Source organism: Carcharodon carcharias, chromosome 14 (genome assembly GCF_017639515.1).
Source record: "Carcharodon carcharias isolate sCarCar2 chromosome 14, sCarCar2.pri, whole genome shotgun sequence".
In the NCBI taxonomy this organism is placed as follows: Eukaryota; Metazoa; Chordata; class Chondrichthyes; order Lamniformes; family Lamnidae; genus Carcharodon; species Carcharodon carcharias.
The window spans coordinates 103,843,777-103,864,786 of NC_054480.1; the positions used below are offsets into that span (position 1 = coordinate 103,843,777).

General features: G+C 40.3%; 1 protein-coding gene across 9 annotated transcripts in view; it reads left to right on the forward strand.

Annotated features, from left to right (window-relative positions):
- Positions 1-21,010, forward strand: part of LOC121286988 (E3 SUMO-protein ligase PIAS4-like) — a 265,316-nt gene that overhangs the window by 238,400 nt on the left and 5,906 nt on the right. For 8 of the 9 annotated variants that reach the window (XM_041204388.1, XM_041204386.1, XM_041204387.1 and 5 more), the window contains 5 exons: positions 5,935-6,066; positions 6,255-6,360; positions 8,569-8,642; positions 14,779-14,939; positions 18,912-19,051. In XM_041204388.1, coding sequence (XP_041060322.1) covers positions 5,935-6,066; positions 6,255-6,360; positions 8,569-8,642; positions 14,779-14,939; positions 18,912-19,051 — 613 coding nt within the window. The remainder of the gene's footprint in view (positions 1-5,934; positions 6,067-6,254; positions 6,361-8,568; positions 8,643-14,778; positions 14,940-18,911; positions 19,052-21,010) is intronic. The other variant, XM_041204389.1, reaches the window with a different exon arrangement.

Here is a 21,010-nt window from a genome sequence, read left to right on the forward strand (position 1 = left end):
GTCTCTCTCTCTCCCCCCCCCGCCCTGTCTCTCTCTCTCCCCCCCCCCGCCCTGTCTCTCTCTCTCCCCCCCCTGCCCTGTCTCTCTCTCTCCCCCCCTGCCCTGTCTCTCTCTCTCCCCCCCCCCCGCCCTGTCTCTCTCTCTCCCCCCCCCGCCCTGTCTCTCTCTCTCTCCCCCCGCCCTGTCTCTCTCTCTCTCTCTCTCTCTCTCCCCCCCGCCCTGTCTCTCTCTCACTCTCTCTCTCTCTCCCCCCCGCCCTGTCTCTCTCTCTCTCTCTCTCTCTCTCTCTCTCTCCCCCCCCGCCCTGTCTCTCTCTCTCTCTCTCTCTCTCTCTCTCTCTCCCCCCCGCCCTGTCTCTCTCTCTCTCTCTCTCTCTCTCCCCCGCCCTGTCTCTCTCTCTCTCTCTCTCTCTCTCTCCCCCGCCCTGTCTCTCTCTCTCTCTCTCTCTCTCTCTCTCTCTCCCCCGCCCTGTCTCTCTCTCTCTGGCTCTTTTTTCTCACTCTCTCTGGCTCTTTTTTTTCTCTCTCTCTCACTCTCTCTGGCTCTTTTTTCTCTCTCACTCTCTCTGGCTCTTTTTTCTCTCTCTCTGGCTCTTTTTTCTCTCTCTCTCTCTCACTCTCTCTGGCTCTTTTTTCTCTCTCTCTCTCTCTCTCTGGCTCTTTTTTTCTCTCTCTCTGGTTCTTTTCTCTCTCTCTCTCTGGCTCTTTTTTTTCTCTCTCTCTCTGGCTCTTTTTTTCTCTCTCTCTGGCTCTTTTCTCTCTGGCTCTTTTTTCTCTCTCTCTGGCTCTCTCTCTCTCTATCTCTCTCTCTGGCTCTTTTCTTTCTCTCTCTCTCTGGCTCTTTTCTTTCTCTCTCTCTCTGGCTCTTTTCTTTCTCTCTCTCTCTCTGGCTCTTTTCTTTCTCTCTCTCTGGCTCTTTTCTTTCTCTCTCTCTGGCTCTTTTCTTTCTCTCTCTCTGGCTCTTTTTTTTCTCTCTCTCTCTGGCTCTTTTTTTTCTCTCTCTCTGGCTCTTTTTTTTCTTTCTCTCTCTGGCTCTTTTTTTTCTTTCTCTCTCTGGCTCTTTTTTTCTCTCTCTCTCTGGCTCTTTTTTTCTCTCTCTCTCTGGCTCTTTTTTTCTCTCTCTGGCTCTTTTTTTCTCTCTCTGGCTCTTTTTTTCTCTCTCTCTCTGGCTCTTTTTTTCTCTCTCTCTCTGGCTCTTTTTTTCTCTCTCTCTCTGGCTCTTTTTTTCTCTCTCTCTCTGGCTCTTTTTTTCTCTCTCTCTCTGGCTCTTTTTTTCTCTCTCTCTCTGGCTCTTTTTTTCTCTCTCTCTCTGGCTCTTTTTTTCTCTCTGGCTCTTTTTTTTCTCTCTCTGGCTCTTTTTTTTCTCTCTCTGGCTCTTTTTTTTCTCTCTCTGGCTCTTTTTTTTCTCTCTCTGGCTCTTTTTTTTCTCTCTCTGGCTCTTTTTTTCTCTCTCTCTCTGGCTCTTTTTTTTCTCTCTCTCTCTCTGTCTCTTTCTCTCTCTCTCTGTCTGTCTTTGTAGAACATATCTTGATCAGAGTAGCCCGTTTGCTCATTTATTAAGCTGCAAGTTCTAAAGCACAGCAAGTGTTACAATGAACTAGTTCTTTGGTTGTCACTGAGTGCTGCCTGATGCTAGGAATTTTGTAATTAGCAACTGTTTCTGTACCTTGTAGGATCAGAATGAAAGGGTTTGAGACTTATTTTACCACTGCAACCAGGGTTTGATTTCAGTCCAGCCAGATGAGATGATCATCCAGCTGTAAGGATCCTATTTGAAATGATTATGGGTAGTCTCTCTTTAATTTCTACTCACAAATTGGGAGCTTGCTCAGAAAATCTCTAAGCATGGCTTATATGTGACCTGGCTCAGTGTAACAAGGGGCAACAAAGCTAGCTGCATACAACAAACAGCAGTTAGAGGAAGCACCGGGATAGAGTGGACAAGGTATGAGTGGAAGAAATAGGTGTGGGAATAGGATGTGCTATTGGGTGAAATGGAAATATTAGGTTGAGGTCAAGCAAGTGTACTGTTGAGTCCTGCCTGAGCGTGCTGGGGAATTGAGTGGAAGGGAGTGTACAAGTATAAATAAATATTAGGGTGGAAGCTGCATAAGGAAAGACAGACTTGCATTTATGTTATGTCTTTCATAATCTCAGTACATTCCACAATGCTTTACGTGAAATAATACAGCACACAAGCACCATTCAGCCCATCTAGTCCATGCTGGTTATGTTGCACATGAGCCTTTTCCCCAATCATCTTACAAAAGGACAAAGGAATAGAAGGTATGTTGATCCAGCTTCCCCTCAAATGCAGCCAATAGAAAGTGAATCAGTCACAGTTTGTATAGTTTCGAAAACTGTGTTTGAATCCCTCTCAAGCCTGTTATCAGAAAGACAACAACACTGCTTCAGGACAGAGTTGCTTTTGAATTCCCTTTGCACAACAACTTGAGTTTTTATTATAAATTTCTTGACACTTTTGTGCTGATCAGGGTGACACATGTTTGTTGAAATTTGTAATTCTTTCCATATTAGAAAACCAGTGTTAACAACAGACAAGCCCATATCAGTTTAGCACAGCTAATTACAGTTAAAGTTTCCCCCATAACACCAACAATGTAGCATTGACCTAATCTCAGAAGACTATTCTCTACTGTAGCAGTGAGACCACTTTTCCATTTTTCACACTGCCTGTTCTGTGGCCTCTGAGTGAGGTTGCTAATTTGTGCCAAATTAAAACAAAATAACATCGTTAGATAAAAAATACAACAGTTTTATCACATGCCTTCTTAATATCCAGAGAATAACACCTACTGCTTCATTGATAATGATCATGATTTTGGGTTTTTGTAGAAGATGCTTATTCTTGAGTTCAGCATCACAGTAACATTTTTTTACAGGATCATGATGCATGAACTGAAAATATTAAAAATTAGACACTTAAAATGTTAGTGGCTGTGTTCCTGATCAGATGAAAATAAATGAAATCAGGGTCAATCACATTCTGCACAATATTAATTAATTCACTGAAGACATAATCATGTCAGATCTAGAACCAATGCAGGCTAATGGTGAGTACCATACTTAGTCCACTTCAAATTACTTATCCTTCTGTTTCTTCTCCCTCAAGTACATATCTAACTTCCCCTTAAATAAAAAACAGGTCATATTTTCACGTGCATTTTAGGTCTTCAAATAACAGGGACAGCAACTTGTACACCGCTATAATATTCAAGTGTTTTGCCTCCAAAAGACTGACAAAATAGAGACACACTGGATCTCAAAATTGAGGTTTTGCAATCATTAACTAAAATAAAATTGAACCAAAAAAATTATATTTTTTTTAACTTTTTTATTCCTATATCAACGAAATACCTTAAGTGTTATCATCTTGTAATACAGGGAACACGGCAGCCAATTTGTGCACAGCAAGGTCCCACAAAACATCAATGTAATACAGACTATATAGTTTATTTATTAAATTGATTGATAAATAGTGGGCAAACCATCGAGAGAAATCGCTGTTGTTCTTTGAAATAGTACCATGTGATCTTTTACATTCATTTGAAGGCAGACATGGCCTCAGTTTAAAATCTCATCCAAAAATGCGTTTGTCTTGCTAATGTTCAGCTGGAATAAGTTCTGGCTCATTCACATGGCAAGGAAGTACAAAAACAGTTGTGTAAAGGTATAGCCAGGTAATGGATATCCGGACATGGACCTCAAAGCTTATGGATAGTTGCTGAAATTGGGTGAAATAGAGGACAGTTAAAAATGGAACGTTTTGCCATGCTGGTGCTGACTATGGTACAGCTCTTTTTCAGAACGTGTGGTAACCACGTTAGACCAAGCAGACATGGCATAATAACTCCATACAGAGGGCTACCATGGAGAAGCAATTGAGCTGACCTATGTTGAAGGGAGTGGAATGATTGAGAAATTGCTGAAAGTTGTATAAGACTCATTGGTGTTGAGTGGCTAAAATCCAGACTGACTATATTTGAAGAGAGAATGGTGGAAGAAATGGATGAGGAGCTTGGCATTGATAACATGTTTCAAGAACTTTGAGAGAAAGAACAGCTAGATTGATAGACAAATAGCAGAATCAAAGCTGCAATTATTAATGAGATACACTGTAGAAGTTTTGAAGAGGGGGAAAGCAGTTGTTCACTGGCATTGGCCCAGGGAAAGAGTTGGTCAGAAAACAATTGAGAATAGGAGGCTGGTTTCATGGAAGAGTTTAGTTTTGAGAACAGAATGGGAATGGAGTTTGAAGTCAGAGTATTGCAGTGTTGTTATGACTCCCTAAGAGTGCACTGTAATGTCAAGCCCCACTGTTCCTTGAGCTGTGACAAGTGTGAAAAGTTTGACCAAACCACCAGATTGGCCCAATTCTACCCCTAACTGTTTAATTTAGGTTAACAGAATACAAGCACCAGGTAAACTTAATAAGTATGTAACTGTTTATTGAACAAACTGTCGTTAAACAGTGGCAAAAGAAAGAAATATGAACTGCTAACTTATAACACTATAACTTAAACTGTACCCCCTTAAACCTAGATATACATACATACACACAGAAAAACATGGATTTTAAGGGTGGGATAAAACAGTTCAACAGCACCAATTCCGGAATACAGGATCTGATGGGTTGATTTTGATTGATGTCTTCTAAATTCCTTTCAGTTCTTGTCGATGACACGAGGTGGTCTTCCAGCACTTTCAGTATTTAGTTCACTGGTTGAGCACTTGCCTTTCAATGTCTCTAACAGTGATTTTCCCCCTTGCTTCTTGACAGGAGTTCCTTTCAGGCTAGGAACTCTTCAGCTTCACTGCCCTCACACAAAATCTGATCACCTGGTCAGGAGCCAATTAAAACGCTGTTGCCAGACAGCTCCCTTGGTCCAGGACTCCTTTCTGGCACCATCCTGTCTTTCATGACACATTCTGTATATATATCTCATCCTGTTCCACTGGACATGTCTTTCAAACTGCAGCCATTGTAATTTTATTTCACAGTCCAATGGAAAGTAAAAAGATATGTTCTTTACAACAGTCCGGAGCTGCCTTAAGGAGCTGAAGATATAAAAAATCAAAAATTAAGATTTTTAAAATATTATAAAACATGTCCCCTCATGTGACTTTGTCACATGAACAGGGACATGTTATTAATGAAAAGTTAAGATTACAATTTTATTTTAAATTGCTGTTGGAAACCTCATCCCGTCCGTGGATGAGGTTTCTAAAAAAAGATGCAAAGGCTACTCGGTCTTTTCACCTGCCCACCAACCGAAATGATGGCGGGCTGCTGACTCCCGCACATGCCTGCCGACCAAAATGTGGCGCAATGACATTGGGGCACTCGCCCGACGTCATCGCGCGTCATTTAACACTCATTCGGGCGTGCGCCCGCCCGGCAAGGTAAAAATTCTAGCCTTTGTTTTTGAAGAACAGTGTTTGACCAAGCTATTCTGTTATTTTCCACATCCCATTTTGTTGCTGTCAAGATCTCTTTCTGGTCATTCATTGACCCCTGGTTAGAATAGAAGGATATGCTAATTGGATTGGGTGCAAGGAGACATGAACACTAGCATAGTTGAATCAAATTTACTAATTTATAGTTGAGATTTCTGTTCCTGAGGTTATTTTTATGCTCCTGAATCAGAAATAAAAAGCTTTTAATTTCCTGTTGCTTTTGCCTCCCTCCATATGAGTGAAGAAGAATATTTTCTCCTGAGAAAACTTTGAAATTTTGTGATGTTTCCTCAAAAGCTTGAGATATTGTGAATATGTTGTACAAAAGGCTCTTTAGCTTTAGGTTGAACACTTTGAAGGCCAGAATTATCTTCGATGGTTTAAACTTGCGATGTTGATTGACATTGAATTTTATTACCAAAAGTTTTTAACCTTCTGTATTTTTTTTTAATTTAAGAGTTACTTTTCATCAAATAAACCTGGAGTAGAACCGAAAAGGCCATGTCGACCCATTGATATCACACCACTACTCAATTTGACATCTCGTGGAGCTAACTATTTAAATATATTTTGGGGACATTTTGCCAAGGTAAAACCCTCATTGCACTCTATATGTGACCATTTAGAACCAACGTTTTATTCCTTAAAATAATGTATTGAGAGTTGAATTATAAGTGTGAGTTTTTGTTATGTAGGTATCCACACGAGCATTTGATTTGAAGGAGGTTTGTATCTGCCCATTGAATTTAACTGTTTCTCTTTGATTATTTCTTTTAGCGGTATTCTGTGGTTTTGTACCTGGTAAAGCAACACATTGTAGCAGAATTACTGCACAAACTTCAGGCAAATGAAACTAGAGCTTCTGAAATTTCCAGGGAATTAAGTAAGTAGTTTTTCTGAGAGTGCCAATATTGTGGCTTTTCATATATAATAGTTGAATTATGATATATTCAAACAAGTGATTGTTCTATTTCAATGACTTGAATGAAGGGACCAAATGTATGGTAGCTAAGTTTGCTGATGTCACTTAGGTAGGAAAGTAAGTTGTCAAGAGGACAAAGAGCCTACAAAGGGATTTAGATAGGTTAAGGGAGTCGGTAAAATTTGACAGATGGAGTATAATGTGAGAAAATGTGAACTTGTCCACTTTGGCAGGAAGAATAGAAAAGCAGTATATTATTTGAATGGAGAGAGACTGTAGAACTCTACAGAGGAATCTGAGTGTCCTGTTACATGAATCTCAAAATGTTGGTATGCAGGTGCAGCAAGTGATTAGGAAGGCAAATGTTGGTGTTTATTGCAACAGGAATAGAGTATCAAAGTAGGGAAGTGTTGCTGCAACTGTACAAGGCCTGAGTTAGACCGCATCTGGAGTACAATTTTGGTCTCATTACTTAAGAAAGGATATAATTGCATTAGAAGCAGTTCAGAAAAGGCTCACTCAACTAATTCCTGGGATGAAGGAGTTATGAGGATAGGTTGGGCCTAAACTCATTGGAGTTTAAAAGAATGAGAGGTGATCTTATTGAAACATAAGATCCTGAGAGACTTGACAGAGTGGATGCTGAAAGGATGTTTCCTCTTGTAGGAGAGACTAGAACTAGGGGCCACAATTTTAACACTGCGGTAAGGAGAATTCTTTTTCTGTCAGAAAGTTGTTAGTCTGTAGCATTCTTTTTCCCCAGACAGCAGTGGAGGCTAGGTAATTGAATGTATTCAAGGATTAATTGATTTTTGATCAGCAAGGGAGTTGAGGGTTATGGGAAGATGACAGGAAAGTGGAGTTGCCATGATCTTATCAAATGACAGAGCAGGCTCCAGGGATCGAATGGCCTACTCCTGATCCTAATTCTTGTGTCTTGTTGTGGGAGTTAGTAAACTGTTAGCTGATAGGGGAGAAACATGTTATTGCTTACTGTCCTTTGCTTCTCTAAAACAGGAAGCATGGTCATTCTTTTCTAAACCACTCCGCTGAATGTTTTGCCAGAAATGGGATAATATATTCAAGTTTTACTTACTAGTTCCCATCATTTAATGAGCATGCTGGTCACTGGCTCGGCAGTCTTATCTTTGAGATGTGCAGGCAATGACCATGTTATAAGGTGCTTATTTGACTAATTTCAATTACTTCTAAAATTTGAAGTTGAAGCTTAGAAATTTTAACATACCATTAACATGTTGGAGCTTCCTAAACAGAAGTTGCATAATAACGGGAGATTCTGCTGTAGTGGTAAGTCTCGAATTGAAAGCTAGGCTCAGTACTGGTAAGTATAAAACTATATCAATTGTTATTGAATCCCATCTGGTTGATAATGCCCTTTAGGGAAGGAAATCTGCCATCCCTACCTGTTCTGGTCTACATGTGACTCTAAACCCACGGCAATGTGATTGACTGTTACCAGCCCACTGAAATGATCAAGCAAGGTACTCATTTGTGGCATTTAGGGATGGGCTACAAATGCTGGCCTTGCCGGTGATGCCCAGGTCCCATGAAAGAATAAAGAAAATAGTAGATCAAGGTAACTCCTCGTGGTCAAGTACATTTGCCACTCTCTTCTGAAGGGGAATGTTCAGTCTCCCAAGCTAAGTTTTTGAGCTCAAATCCAAAGCTGCATTAAACTTATCAATTGAATTGAATGGCTGGGGTTGGTGTCTCATACTAGATAAGTTACCAGTTGCTTAACATGATAAACATCAACAAATGATGTAAATGGGTAATTTTTGTCCAAATATCTTTGTGTGCTTTGGAATGCACTGTCTGAAAACCAAGTTCAGTAGTAACTTTTTATTGTAAATAAGCTTGAAGGAAAAAAATTGCTGTGTGGAAAGAACAGGCATTTGGGACTAAAGGAGACTCTTTCAAAGAGCTGGCATGGGCAAAATGGACTGAATGGTCTGCTTCTGTGCTATATGATTTCTGTGTGCTAGATTAAAGATTTACAAAGATTCAAAAAGTTGCAAATTCATGATTCTTCTTCCAAGTAGTATATCTTCTGAATGCAAGATCAAAGTTATTGTTAGTATTGTTTTACATCAATATGTATCTGGTGGTATAATTTTGGTAACAGAAATCATCCTTTTTACATTAAAGTTCGAAAAAAGCTTCGACTGGAACCCGACAATGATGTTACCACCACAGGCCTCCGTGTTTCTCTTATGTGTAGTGTAAGTATTCCTATACTGTTGCAGAATATTTTCACAAGACTTGTAAAAGAATAGTAAATCTCAAATTCTCCCACTACTAAAAATTGAAAAAAATATCATCAAACATATTTGATTTTTAAAAATTAATAATTGTGAATGTTGTTTCTGCTTTTTGCAAAGACTATTTCATTTCATCACAGCTTCGTTTGACTTAAATCAGGAATATGTTTGTATGTGCTTTGGTTCTAAACATTTCAAAAAGCTTCATTTATAGGAAATAGCTATTGTATAGGTAACTGCAACAACCAATTTGTATGCAGCAAGATCCCACAGACAGCATTTGGATAATTGACTAGTTAATTTAAGCTTTGATGCTGATTGAAGCTGGAATGTAGCGAGATATTGGATGAACTATGTAGTCTTCAAATCCTGCCTTGTTATCTTTATAATCTACATAACCATTGGAATGGGTTAGCATCTACACAATCAATGGAATCACCCAAACGACAGCATTTCCAACAATGTGATATTGCTACCCACTGCACATGCCTACATTGTTTGCTTGAATCTTAGGATGAGGCTTGAATCTTTGACTCTGAAGAAAGACTAGGTCAAACTGGCAGAATAATGTTTCATATTTATGCTTAAAAACATGATACAACGTATTTATTTGGCACCTTTAACATAAAATGTAACAGGAGGGTTGTAAGTCAAAATTTGATGCCTAGTCACACAAGGCAATATTAGGGTAGATAGCCAAAGGTTTTGTCAAAGAGGTAGATTTTAAACAGCATCTTAAAGGAAGAAAGAGCAATGGAGAGGCAGAATCACCGAATTTTAACGGCACAGAAAGAGGCCATTTGGCCATCATGTGTGTACTGTCTCTTTAAATGAACATTATGACCTAGTGCCATTGCCCTGCCTTTTCCCTGTACCCTTGCATATTTTCTATTCAAATAATTATCTAATGCCCTCTTGAATGCCTCGATTGAACCTGCCTCCACCACACTTCCAGGCAGTGCATTCCAGACCCAAACCACTCGTGTGGAAAAGTTTTTTTCCTCATGTCACATCTGCTTCTTTTGCAAATCACTTTAAATCTGTGCCTTCTCGTTCTTGATCCTTTTATGAGCGGGAACAGTTTCTCCCTATCTATTCTGTCCAGCCCTCTCATGATTTTGAACACCCCTATCAAATCTCCTCTTAGCCTTCTCTTTGAGGAGAACAAACCCAACCTCTCAATTCTATACTCGTGGCTGAAGTTTCTCATCCCTGGAACCATTCTTGTAAACCTCTTCTGCACTCTCTCCAGTATGTTCACATCCTTCTTATAATGTGCTGCCCAGAACTGTACACAATATTCCAGATGAGGTCTAACGAGTGTTTTATATAAATTCAGCATAACCTCCCTGCTCTTGTACTCTGTGCTCCTAGTAATAAAATCCAGGATACTATATGCTTTATTAACTGCTTTCTCCACCTGTCTTGCCACCTTCAATGATCTATGCACATATGCACCTAAGTCTTTCTGCTCCTGGACCCTCTTCAAAATTTCATCCCTTATTTTATATTGTCTGTCCATGCTCTTCCTACTAAAATGCATCACCTCACAATTCTCTGCATTGAACTTCATCTGCCACCTATCTGACCACTCGACCAACTTGTCTGTGTCCTCTTGAAGTTCCACACAGTCCTCTTCACAGTTCACAACACATTCAGGCTTTGTATCATCCTCAAACTTTGAAATTGTCCCCTGCACACCAAGATCTAGATCATTAATGTATATCAGGAAAAGCAAAGGTCCCAATACCGACCCCTGGGGAACTCCACTACACACCTTCCTCCTGCCTGAAAAGTATCCATTGACCATAACTCTCTGCTTCCTATTCTTTAGCTGATTTTGTATCCACATTGCTACCTTTTATTCCATGAGCAATAACTTTTCTCAAATCTGTTGTGTGGTGCTGTGTCAAATGCCTTTTGAAAGTCCATGTACACCACATCAACAGCATTACCCTTACCAACCTTTTCTGTTACCTCTTCAAAAAAAGTCCAAATTAGTTAAATATGATTTCCCCTTTAGAAATCCATGCTGGATCTTCCTTATCAACCCATATTTTTCCATGTGACTACTAATTCTATCCTGAATACTTGTTTCTAGAATCTTGCCCACCACTGAAGTTAAACTGACTGGTCTGTAATTGCTGGGCGTATTCTTACAACTCTTTTTGAACAAGGGCGTAATGTTTGCAATCCTTCAGTCCTCTAGCAGCACCCCTGAGTCTAGGGAAGACTGAAAGATTATGACCAGTGCGCCTGCAATTTCTACTCTCACTTCTTCCAACAACCTTGGATGCATCTCATCCAGTCCCGATGCCTTGTCAATTTGAAGTGCCGACAGCTTATTCAACATTTCCTCCTTGTCAATTTTGAGCTCTTCTAGTGATAGTTTCCTCATCTGTCACCATGGCCTGGGTAGCATCTTCCTCCTTGGTAAAAACAGATACAAAGTATTAATTTAATACCTCGGCCATGGCCTCTTTGTCCATGTGAAAATTCCCTTTTAGGCCCCTAATCGGCCCTATCCCTCCTTTTGCTCCTTTTACCACCCTTTTCCTATTTATATGTCTGTACAACACTTTGGGATTCCCCTTTATGTTGGCTCACAGTCTTTTCTCATAATCCCTCTTTGCTTCTCTAATATACTTTTTCATCTCCCCACTGAACCTTCTGTACTCCTTTTGGTTCTCAATTGTATTTTTTACCAGACACCTATCATAAGTGCCCACTTTTTCTTCTTTAGTTAATTTCAATCTGCTTTCTCATCCAGTGAGCTCTGGATTTTTTAGCCCTACTTTTCCCTTTTGATGGAATATACCTTGACTGTGCCCAAACCAATTCTTTTTTGAAGATAGCCCATTGTTCAGCTACAGTTTTCTGCCAGTCTTTCATTCCAGTCTATCTGGCCCAGCTCCGTTCTTGCCCCATCAAAGTCAGCTCTTGTCCAGTTAATTATTCTTACTCTGGATTGCCTACCTTTCTTTTTTATCATCATCCAAAAACATACAATACAATGATCACTGCCTCCTAAATGGTCACCTGCTGACACTTGATCTACTTGGCCCACCTCATTTCCAATAACCAGATCTTTTCTTGTTGGATTGGATACATACTGCTGTAGAAAATTCTCCTGAACACAATCTAGGAACTTTTGCTCCTCCATCCTTTACATTACCATTGTCCTAGTCTACATTCAGGTAATTAAAGTCACCCTTTTATAACTACTCTATAATGCTTGCATCACTCTGTAATTTCCCTGTAGATTCATTCTTCTGCATTATTCTCGCTATTTGGAGTCTGTAAACTACACTGAGCAATGTATTTGCACCCTATTTGTTCCTTAGCTGTAGCCAAATTGATTCTGTCTTTGAACCCTCTGAGACATCCTCTTTCTCCAGCATTGCAATGCTCTCCTTAACCAACACCGCCACCCCTCCTCCTTTCCCATCCCTCCTTTCGTTCCTTTCCTGTTTCTTCTGAATACCTTGTACCTGTGAATATTTAACACCCAGTTCTGCCCTTCCTTCAACATCATATTTCCACATGGTAATCTGTGCTTGCAACTCCCCAATCTTATTTACTATAGACGGGGGTGTGGGAACCAAGAGAGGAATATCATTAGAGAGGAATACCAGGGTGCACAAAATACTGGGAGGGACAGATAGCTTACTATTCTATATACTAGTGCTAATAGGTAAAGTCGGGCTGAGGGAGAAAGTAACAAAATCAAATCAGGGTTACTATGCATGTATGTGAATGCACGGAGTATAGTTTTTTTTTATTCATTCAAGGGATGTGGGCTTCACTGGCCAAACCAGCATTTATTGCCCATCCCTAGTTGCCCTTGAGAAAGTGGTGGTGAGCTGCCTTTTTGAACCGCTGCAGTCCATGTGGTGTTGGTATACCCACAGTGCTATTAGGAAGGGAGTTCCAGGATTTTGACCCAGCGACAGCGAAGAAACAATGATATGTTTCCAAGTCAGGATGGTAAGTGACTTGGAGGGGAATTTCCATGTGGTGGTGTTCCCATCTTTCTGCTGCCCTTGTCCTTCTAGCTGGTAGTGATCATAGGAAGGTGCTGTCTCAGGAGCCTTGGTGAATCCCTGCTGTGCATCTTGCATATGGTACACACAGCTGCTACTGTGCGTTGGTGGTGGAGGGAGTGAATGTTTGTAGATGTGGTGCTAATCCAGCAGGCTGCTTTTTCCTGGACGGTGCCACAACACTCAAGAAACTTGACACTGTTTTATGCTAGGTATAACTTCAACCAGCAGAGAGTTTTCCCCTTGATTCCCATTGGCTCCAGTTTTGCTAGGGCTCTTTGATGCGACACTCCGTCAAATGCTGCCTTGATGTCAAGGACAGGCACACTCATCTCACCTCTGGAGTTCTACTCTTCTGTCTATGTTTGAACCAAGGCTCTAACGAGGTCAGGAGTTGAGTGGTCCAGGCGGAACCCAAACTGAGCATCAGTGAGCAGGTAATTGCTAAGTAAGTGCTGCTTAATAGCATTGATGATGACCCCTTCCATTACTTTACCGACGATCGAGGGTAGACTGATGGGCGGTAATTGGCCGGGTTGGATTTGTCCTGTTTTTTGTGTACATGACATATGTGGGCAACTTTCCATATTGCCAGGTAGATGCCAGTGTTGTAGCTGTATTGGAACAGCTTATCTAGCAGTGTGGTAAATTCTGGAGCACTAGTCTTCAGTACTATTGCCAGAATTTGTCAGGGCCCATTTTTCAGTATCTAGTGCCTTCGGCCATTTCTTGATATCACATGGAGTGAATCGAATTGACTGAAGACTGGCATCTGTGATGCTGGGGACCTCCAGAGAAGCTGAGATGGATCATCCATTCGGTACTTCTGGCTGAAGATTGTTGCAAATGGTTCAGCCTTATCTTTTGCAGTGATGTGCTGGGCTTTCCCATCACTGAGGATGGGAACCTTTGTGGAGCTGCCTCCTCCAGTGAGTTGTTTAATTGTCCTCTACCATTTACAACTGGATGTGGCAGGACTGCAAAGCTTAGAACTGATCCGTTGGTTTATCTGCTTTGCTTCTAATTTCACATAAGCTACGGTAAACCAGGTGCATGCTGCAGCAATTTTGTGAATTCTATTGGATAAGTATGTTTATTCTTTTACAGCACTTTTCAGAATAAGCCTCTGTTCTAGAGTCAATAACCCAAATTTTGTTGGTTCTTTGGAAATTGCTGTCATAGTCTGTACTCAGTTTCTGAATGTATGGAGCTAGTTTTCAATGCACAATATGATATGAATATTCTCAGGTTCTTCAGTAATGGAGCTCAGGCTGTAACAACATGCATAAATGTATTTCCATACTATATTGTATGTAGCAATATTCATAAATGAATAACTATATCCTATTGTTACACACGTTGTTACTATATGTGTATCATAGAATTAACACCAATTGTCCTTCTGCCAGCCCTGAAAGAGCTACCAATTAGTCTTACTTGCTGTTCTTTCCCCATTGCCCTCCAGCTTTTTTAAATTTTATGTAGCCATCCAATTTCCGTTGGAACTATTGAATCAGCTTCCACTATGCTATCAGTCTGTGTATTCCAGATCATCATAAAATCTCCACCCTTCCTTTTTTGCCTACTATTTTAAATCTAGTACCTCTAGTTACCAATCCTCTTACCAGTGAAAACCATTTCTCCCTATCTACTCTGTCAAACCCTGCATCATTTTGTAATTGAAAACAGTGATGTTATCAAAATACAGGCTTCCATTTTCCAAATAAATTGTAATAGGCCTAAAGAAAGAGAATTAGCATATTAACCTAAGGTAAATTGAAGAGTACAAGCCCTTGAGGTCAGTGGTCTTACTCTGAGTCACACTCTCTTGATGCCATTATAATGTGCCTTAAGGTGGAGTTGTACCATCTATATTAATATCAAAAAGACATCAATTAAAGTTTCAGTTAAATAATGACACTGCAACACAACAGAAATTTTAAGTGTCAGTGCAATTTGTTCTTCGCAATGTCAAAAATGCATTTATTGGACTTTGGAAGCATTTTATATTATATACACTAATAATCTAACTTTCCAATGTCGTTACTCAACAGCTTGGCAAGATGCGGCTTTCGGTTCCCTGTCGTGGTATTACCTGCACACACTTACAGTGTTTTGATGCAGTGCTTTATATCCAGATGAATGAGAAAAAGCCTACGTGGATGTGTCCTGTTTGCGACAAGCCAGCTCCTTATGAACTGTTATTTGTAGACCAGTGAGTATTATTCTACAGACTTACGTAAATGCAATTTCCAATGAGGCTATGGATTTACAATATACATTTATCCAGACAGTCAAATAAAATAACAAACCAAGTTCTGCCTGCACCCCCACCCAAAAAAAAATGTTAATATTGTATGTGCATCTTCTCATTGTCCAAACAGTCTGTACTACTTGCGTGACCAGCTTCATGTCAGCAGGCAATTGGACAAAGCATATCTAATCCAGCTTGATTTGGTGAAGGGTGCAAAATGGAGAAGGCTGGGAAGCGAGATTCAGCTGGGGAAGATTTGGATCAGTTGAAGTGAGGCTTCTGAGTACAACATTATATTTATCATAAGCTACTTCATCGCAATCCCCATGGAGAGATGCTGGAAACAAAAAGGGGATAGTGATGAGTAATGGACAAATCAGACAAGTTAGTTTATGGGCATGCTCTGTAATTGCCAATTTTTCTGATATTCGCTGCACCCAGTCCCCATGGGCCAAGTTAAATATTCCCAATGTTTTTGAATGAAAAAATGTGGATTAATTCAAAAGTATCATTAATCTTTGAATGAAGACAAAAGCCTGACCACCTTCGTCCTTTGATTTATTCCACTTTTGGTTAGTCAATTCGCAGTGCATGGTGCTGGTTTTATAAGCAGTAATGTGTTAAGTACTTGGTATTGTAAATCTTCCGCTGTGTGCCCCCCTCCAGAATAATAGAATTCTTGTAAGTCGCCTACAGATCTGATGATTATCTTTGGTGGAAACTAACTAAAGGTAGTATCTTTGAGGGGCCAGATTTTTTTTAAATTTATTATTTGCATGCTGTGGGCATCGTTGGCAAGGTCAGCATTTATTGCCCATTCCTAGTTTCCCTTGAACTGCTACAATCCGTGTGGTGAAGATACTCCCACAGTGCTGTTATGTAGAGATTTCCAGGGTCTTAACCCAATGACAAAGAAAACAGTGATTTATATCCAAGTCAGAGTGGTGTGTGACTTAGATGGGAACACAGGCATTCTGCCCTAAAGATCCAACGTTCTCTGGGTAAAGAACCAGCTTCAGATATCTAATCTAGTCTGGCCTTGCATAATTTGAAATCAAATTCTCTGGTTTTGCCTGACCTATTTTGTTGAACCAAATTGTCTATTTGAACAATATTCCTGTTTTCTCTTCTTTTTTTCTTCCTGACATCCTAGTTGTATAAGGAAATTACTAATGACGTTGTGCATATATCTTCATCAAAGAAGGATTGCTCCACCTCCAAAAAAAATGATGACTGCCACACCGTATCTGGAGTTAGCAGCCTATTGTATTTTTAAAAACTTTTTCAAAATAATGTAAACCGGAAGAACGGAGATTTGTGGAAATCTTTTTAGATATTTGGCTAAATCTGCTATGGTCTTTTTAAGCCTGAACTACTTCATTTTGAAACCAAAAAAGTTAAAATAAATAGCGTAGAATTATGCTAAATCATTTACTTCCAGTGAAAAAATTGGGATATCTCAAGGGGAGCTATTGGTGTTCCTGTTATATAAACAACGACAGTCAGGGAAAGACCCTCTGGTCCATCCACCTGCTCCTCACAACTGCAATGCTGTGAACATCATAATATATAGACGCCATCCCCCACTTGAAAGCATGTGATCTCCTAGGAGACAAGCAAAGTCAGATAAAAGCCAAGGGCAATTTGGACAGAAGAAAAAATCTGGAAAAATTTCTCTCCAATCCTGCTTTAGGCTGTCAAAATAAGTTCAGGAATTTACTCTTGTCCTGTCATGCAGCACCTATCTTTTGTACAAAGTGGTCTCTGCACCAGCCAGAACCTGGTACGGCTCTTGCTTGAAGGAGTTCAGCAAATCGGCTTCCGCTGCATGAGCATGCAGTCTGTTCTAGAGGTCCACTATTCTCTTCACCTCCAGATATCTGTCCTAATTCTGGCCTTGTATAAATTGAGATCCCCTGGTCCTCCCAAACCTATTTAGTTCAATAAAACAATTACTTGAATGCAATCTAGTCCCTTCATCTTATGCCTCGATCAAGTTGCCTCTGTCTGTTCTTCCCTTAAGCCCCAATTCTTAGCCTATCTTGACTGATAACTAAGGTGGTTCAAACTGGAAATTAACCTTGTGACCCATCTCTTAACATTTTCCAAATTCTCTATCACCTATCATATGAAGAAGCCAAAACTGGACTCCAACTCCATATTCTAATAAGAGGCCTGAGCCACACAAGTGTCATCTCCAGCAATAGAGAATTTAACCATTTTCCTTTTGATGTTAAGTGGCATTATCATTGCTGAATCCCTTGCCATCAACATCCTGGGGATCGTTATTTACCAAAAGTGTAACAGGACCAGTCATATAAATACTATTACTACAAGAACAGGTCAGGGTTGAGAATACTATGGCGAGACTGTCTTTCCTTAATTCCCCAAGGCACAAGTCAAGAGTATGATGAAATACCTCTCACTTGCCTGGATGATTGTAGCACCAACAACATTCAAGAAGCTTAACACCATCCAAGAAAACACAGCCTGCTTAATCAGTATGCCGTCCGTCACATTACCAGTTCACTTCCTGTACCGCTATTGCACAATGGTAGCAGTTGTACTGTTTGCAAGGTGCACTGCAGCAGCTCGCCAAGTGACACCTCCTTCCACAGCTTCTATTACCTAAAAGAACAATGACAGCAAGCATGTGGGAACACCACCATCAGCAAGTTCCCCTCAAAGCGACACACCACCCTGACTTGAAAACATATCACCACTCCTTCAATGTTGCTGGGTCAAAATCCTGGAACTCCCTACTTACAGCATTGTGGATTGCAGCAGTTTCAAGAAGGTAGCCCATTATCACATTTTCAAGAGCAATTAGGGATGGGTAATAAATACTAGCCTTGCCAATGACACCCACATCCCAATAATGAATAAAAATAAATCTGTGCTAGAACATCCAGATCTCTGTCTGTCTGTCATGCTTTCTCTCAACTCACTGACTTTACTGCTTTTACCTGATGGGCATTTGCATGTTCATTATTCGCCCTGCCCCACATGCATAAAACTGAATTTTTGTAAGTTAAACATCATTTGCCAATCCTCAGACAGAGATTTGCAAGACTTGTAGGAGTCCACCATTGTCTTGACACTCGCACAAGTCTCTGTCATCTGCAAATTTGTGGGTCGTGACCCCAGCTGCTATATTGGAATCATAAAATAAAAATAAAGAACAGCAGTTCCCATCATTGATCCCTGCTGGACACAACAGGCAGTCAGTCTTCAACAGATCCAAGTCCAGCTACAACTATTTCCTGTCAATAGCCTTCCAGCTGGTTCTCAGTCTAGCTCAGTATGTTATTACTAACGCCAGGGTCTTAGATTTTGTAGAAAAGCCTCAATTGAATAATGTGCCCTATGATGCGAATGTTTCATTGACCTCAAGATATCAGATTTATGTGTCTTTATTATAGTTGCTCACCATGATGATGACCATTTCATCTGGCTTCAGTAATTAGTAGAACTGCCATTTTTGAGAGGTAGAACTCAATGTATGTAATTTGGTAAGGGATTTACTGTTACTGGGTGAGAGACAATTGGAGTACACAATGTAAAACAAAATAATTTGTTTGAAGCAGAATTTTTGAAAGCCTAGAATTGCAGATTTCAATAGTGTGTGTGGCAACCTCATGCAGGAATCCCTATCACGCTGATTTCTGTTGATCTGCCCGTCATGTAGAATGACCTCCAATGCAAACAGATGACTTTGTCTGCATTTTACCTCTGATCAAAGTCCTGAATGTGGGAGCATTCTCACACGGGTGAAACCTTCAGGTCATGCATGTACCTTGTCTGTATCTACACTGCATTGAGAAATCTACAAAAAATTGTTATTTTTTTCAAAGCTTAATTAACCTGATGGTGACAGCCAAGAAAGAATGAACAGATGAGGAATAAATGCAAGTTTGTTTTTAATTTATTTAGGCTGTTTTTAGATATTCTAAAGGAGTGTGAAGATGCCACTGAGGTTCAATTTAAGGATGATGGCAGCTGGACACCAATAAAACCAGAGAAACAGCCTCAGAAGAACTCTGGCCCTAAATACTCAGTAGTGGAATTAGAAGGTTGGTTTCTTTGACTTCAGCATGATTGAGTGATGAGATATAATTGGCCATTTATAGATGAGCACAAACTGTAAGCACATTTGGGATCTCTTTTCGACTTGTTTCAGTGGGGGAAGACGAGGAAAATTTTAATGCTTGTAAGATTTAGAAAGAGGAGCATTTTGACACCCAGTGTGCCCGACCAAACGCCTCCTGTACTGAGAGTGCTTAATGCTAAATAATTCCTTTCCATGCCCCAACCTGTATCTTAGCCTCAATCTCAAAGCACCCTTAACTCCTGTTTCCCAGAGCAGTCATGCTGTGGTGTCCAAGTGAAATTGGGGGAAGTTGTGCTGTAGCCCCATACCCAATTTGAACTGGGTTGAGCACACTTGAGTTCAACTTGACTTGGCATTTTAACTGACAGAAGAACTTTTATTGTTTCATTAAATTCCCCAATATCAGCATCCTGGGGGTCACCATTGACCTGAAACTGAATTGGAATAGCCATTTAAATACAATGGCTACAAGAGCAGGTCAGAGGCTAGGAATCCTGCAGTGTGTAACTCACCTCTTGACCCTCCAGAATCTGTCCACTATCTACAAAGCACAAGTCAGGAGTTGGATGGAATACTCTCCACTTGCCTGGATGAGTGCAGCTCCAGCAACACTCAAGAAGCTTGACATCATCCAGGGCAAAGCAGCTGCTTGATTGGCACCCCAGTCACTCCCTTCACTACCAACACACATTCGCAGACGCATGTACCATCTACAAAATGCACTGCAGGAACTCATCAAGACTCATTAGATAGCACCTTTCAAATCCATGATCACTACCACCTAAAAGGACAAGGGCAACAGGTGCATGGGAACACCACTACCTGGAAGTTCCCCTCCAAGTTACTCACTATCCTGACTTGGAAATATATTGCTGTTTCTTCACTGTCACTGGGTCAAAATCCTGGAACTTACTCCCTAACAGTACTGGGTGTACCTACATCACAGGGACTGCAGCGTTTCAAGAAGGCAGCTCACTACCACCTTCTCAAGGGCAGTTAGGGATGGGCAATAAATGCTGGCATAGCACCGATGCCTACATCCCATGAATGAATAAAAAATTTAAATCCTGATGCCAAAAATGAAAGACATAAAAAATGAAACATATTTTCTTGCTCCTTTACACTCCTTTCCTAATTTTACTCTCCTTTTCTAATTTACTAATAAACTGTCATATATTAGGACAATTAGTCAAAAAGAAAATGAATAACCACTTTGGATTCATGGAAGAATCTTCTGTCAGTGCTTGCTTGCTAACTCCTGATCCGATACCGCCTATATTTTAAAATTCTCTTCCTTATTTTTATTTTCCACTATGGCCTTGGTCTATCCTATCTCTGTAATCTCCCTGGATTTTAGTTCCATTCTATCAATTTGTACCTATCCAATGGCTGTGTTTGAGAAGAGGGAAGCAGCTTCAGCTGCCTTGTAATTGCATTGGTTTAATGGGGAAGAGAGATAGGAATAAATTCCTACCCATCTCCTGATTATAACTTTAGACTGTTGTTTAATCACTTGCTTCAGTTCCCCTGAGACATGTCCATTTCTTCTTTCAAGAAGACCTGCCCCAGATCTCTGATACATTTATGAAGTGTCTGGGGTGACTGATTGACAGCCCACTCAAGCCTCCACCTTGACCTGGCTACACTGAACTTTTATTTCCTCTCTTTTATAAGTGATGGCTTCTGGTTGGCCCTGATCCCTGACACATGGCTGAAGATCAAATTTAGCATCTAGACATAATGGCACCAAGTCTTGGAGCTGCTTTTTGCAGAAAAAAACTTTTCCTGAGAAAGCTCAAGTGGATGATACATACTTTTTTAATGTAGATTATGATTGGGTAGTTGAAAAACCTACCTTTTTGGATAGGCAGATTTTGCTTGTTTGTATAACATTTATCTGAGCTGAAATGAATCTAACATT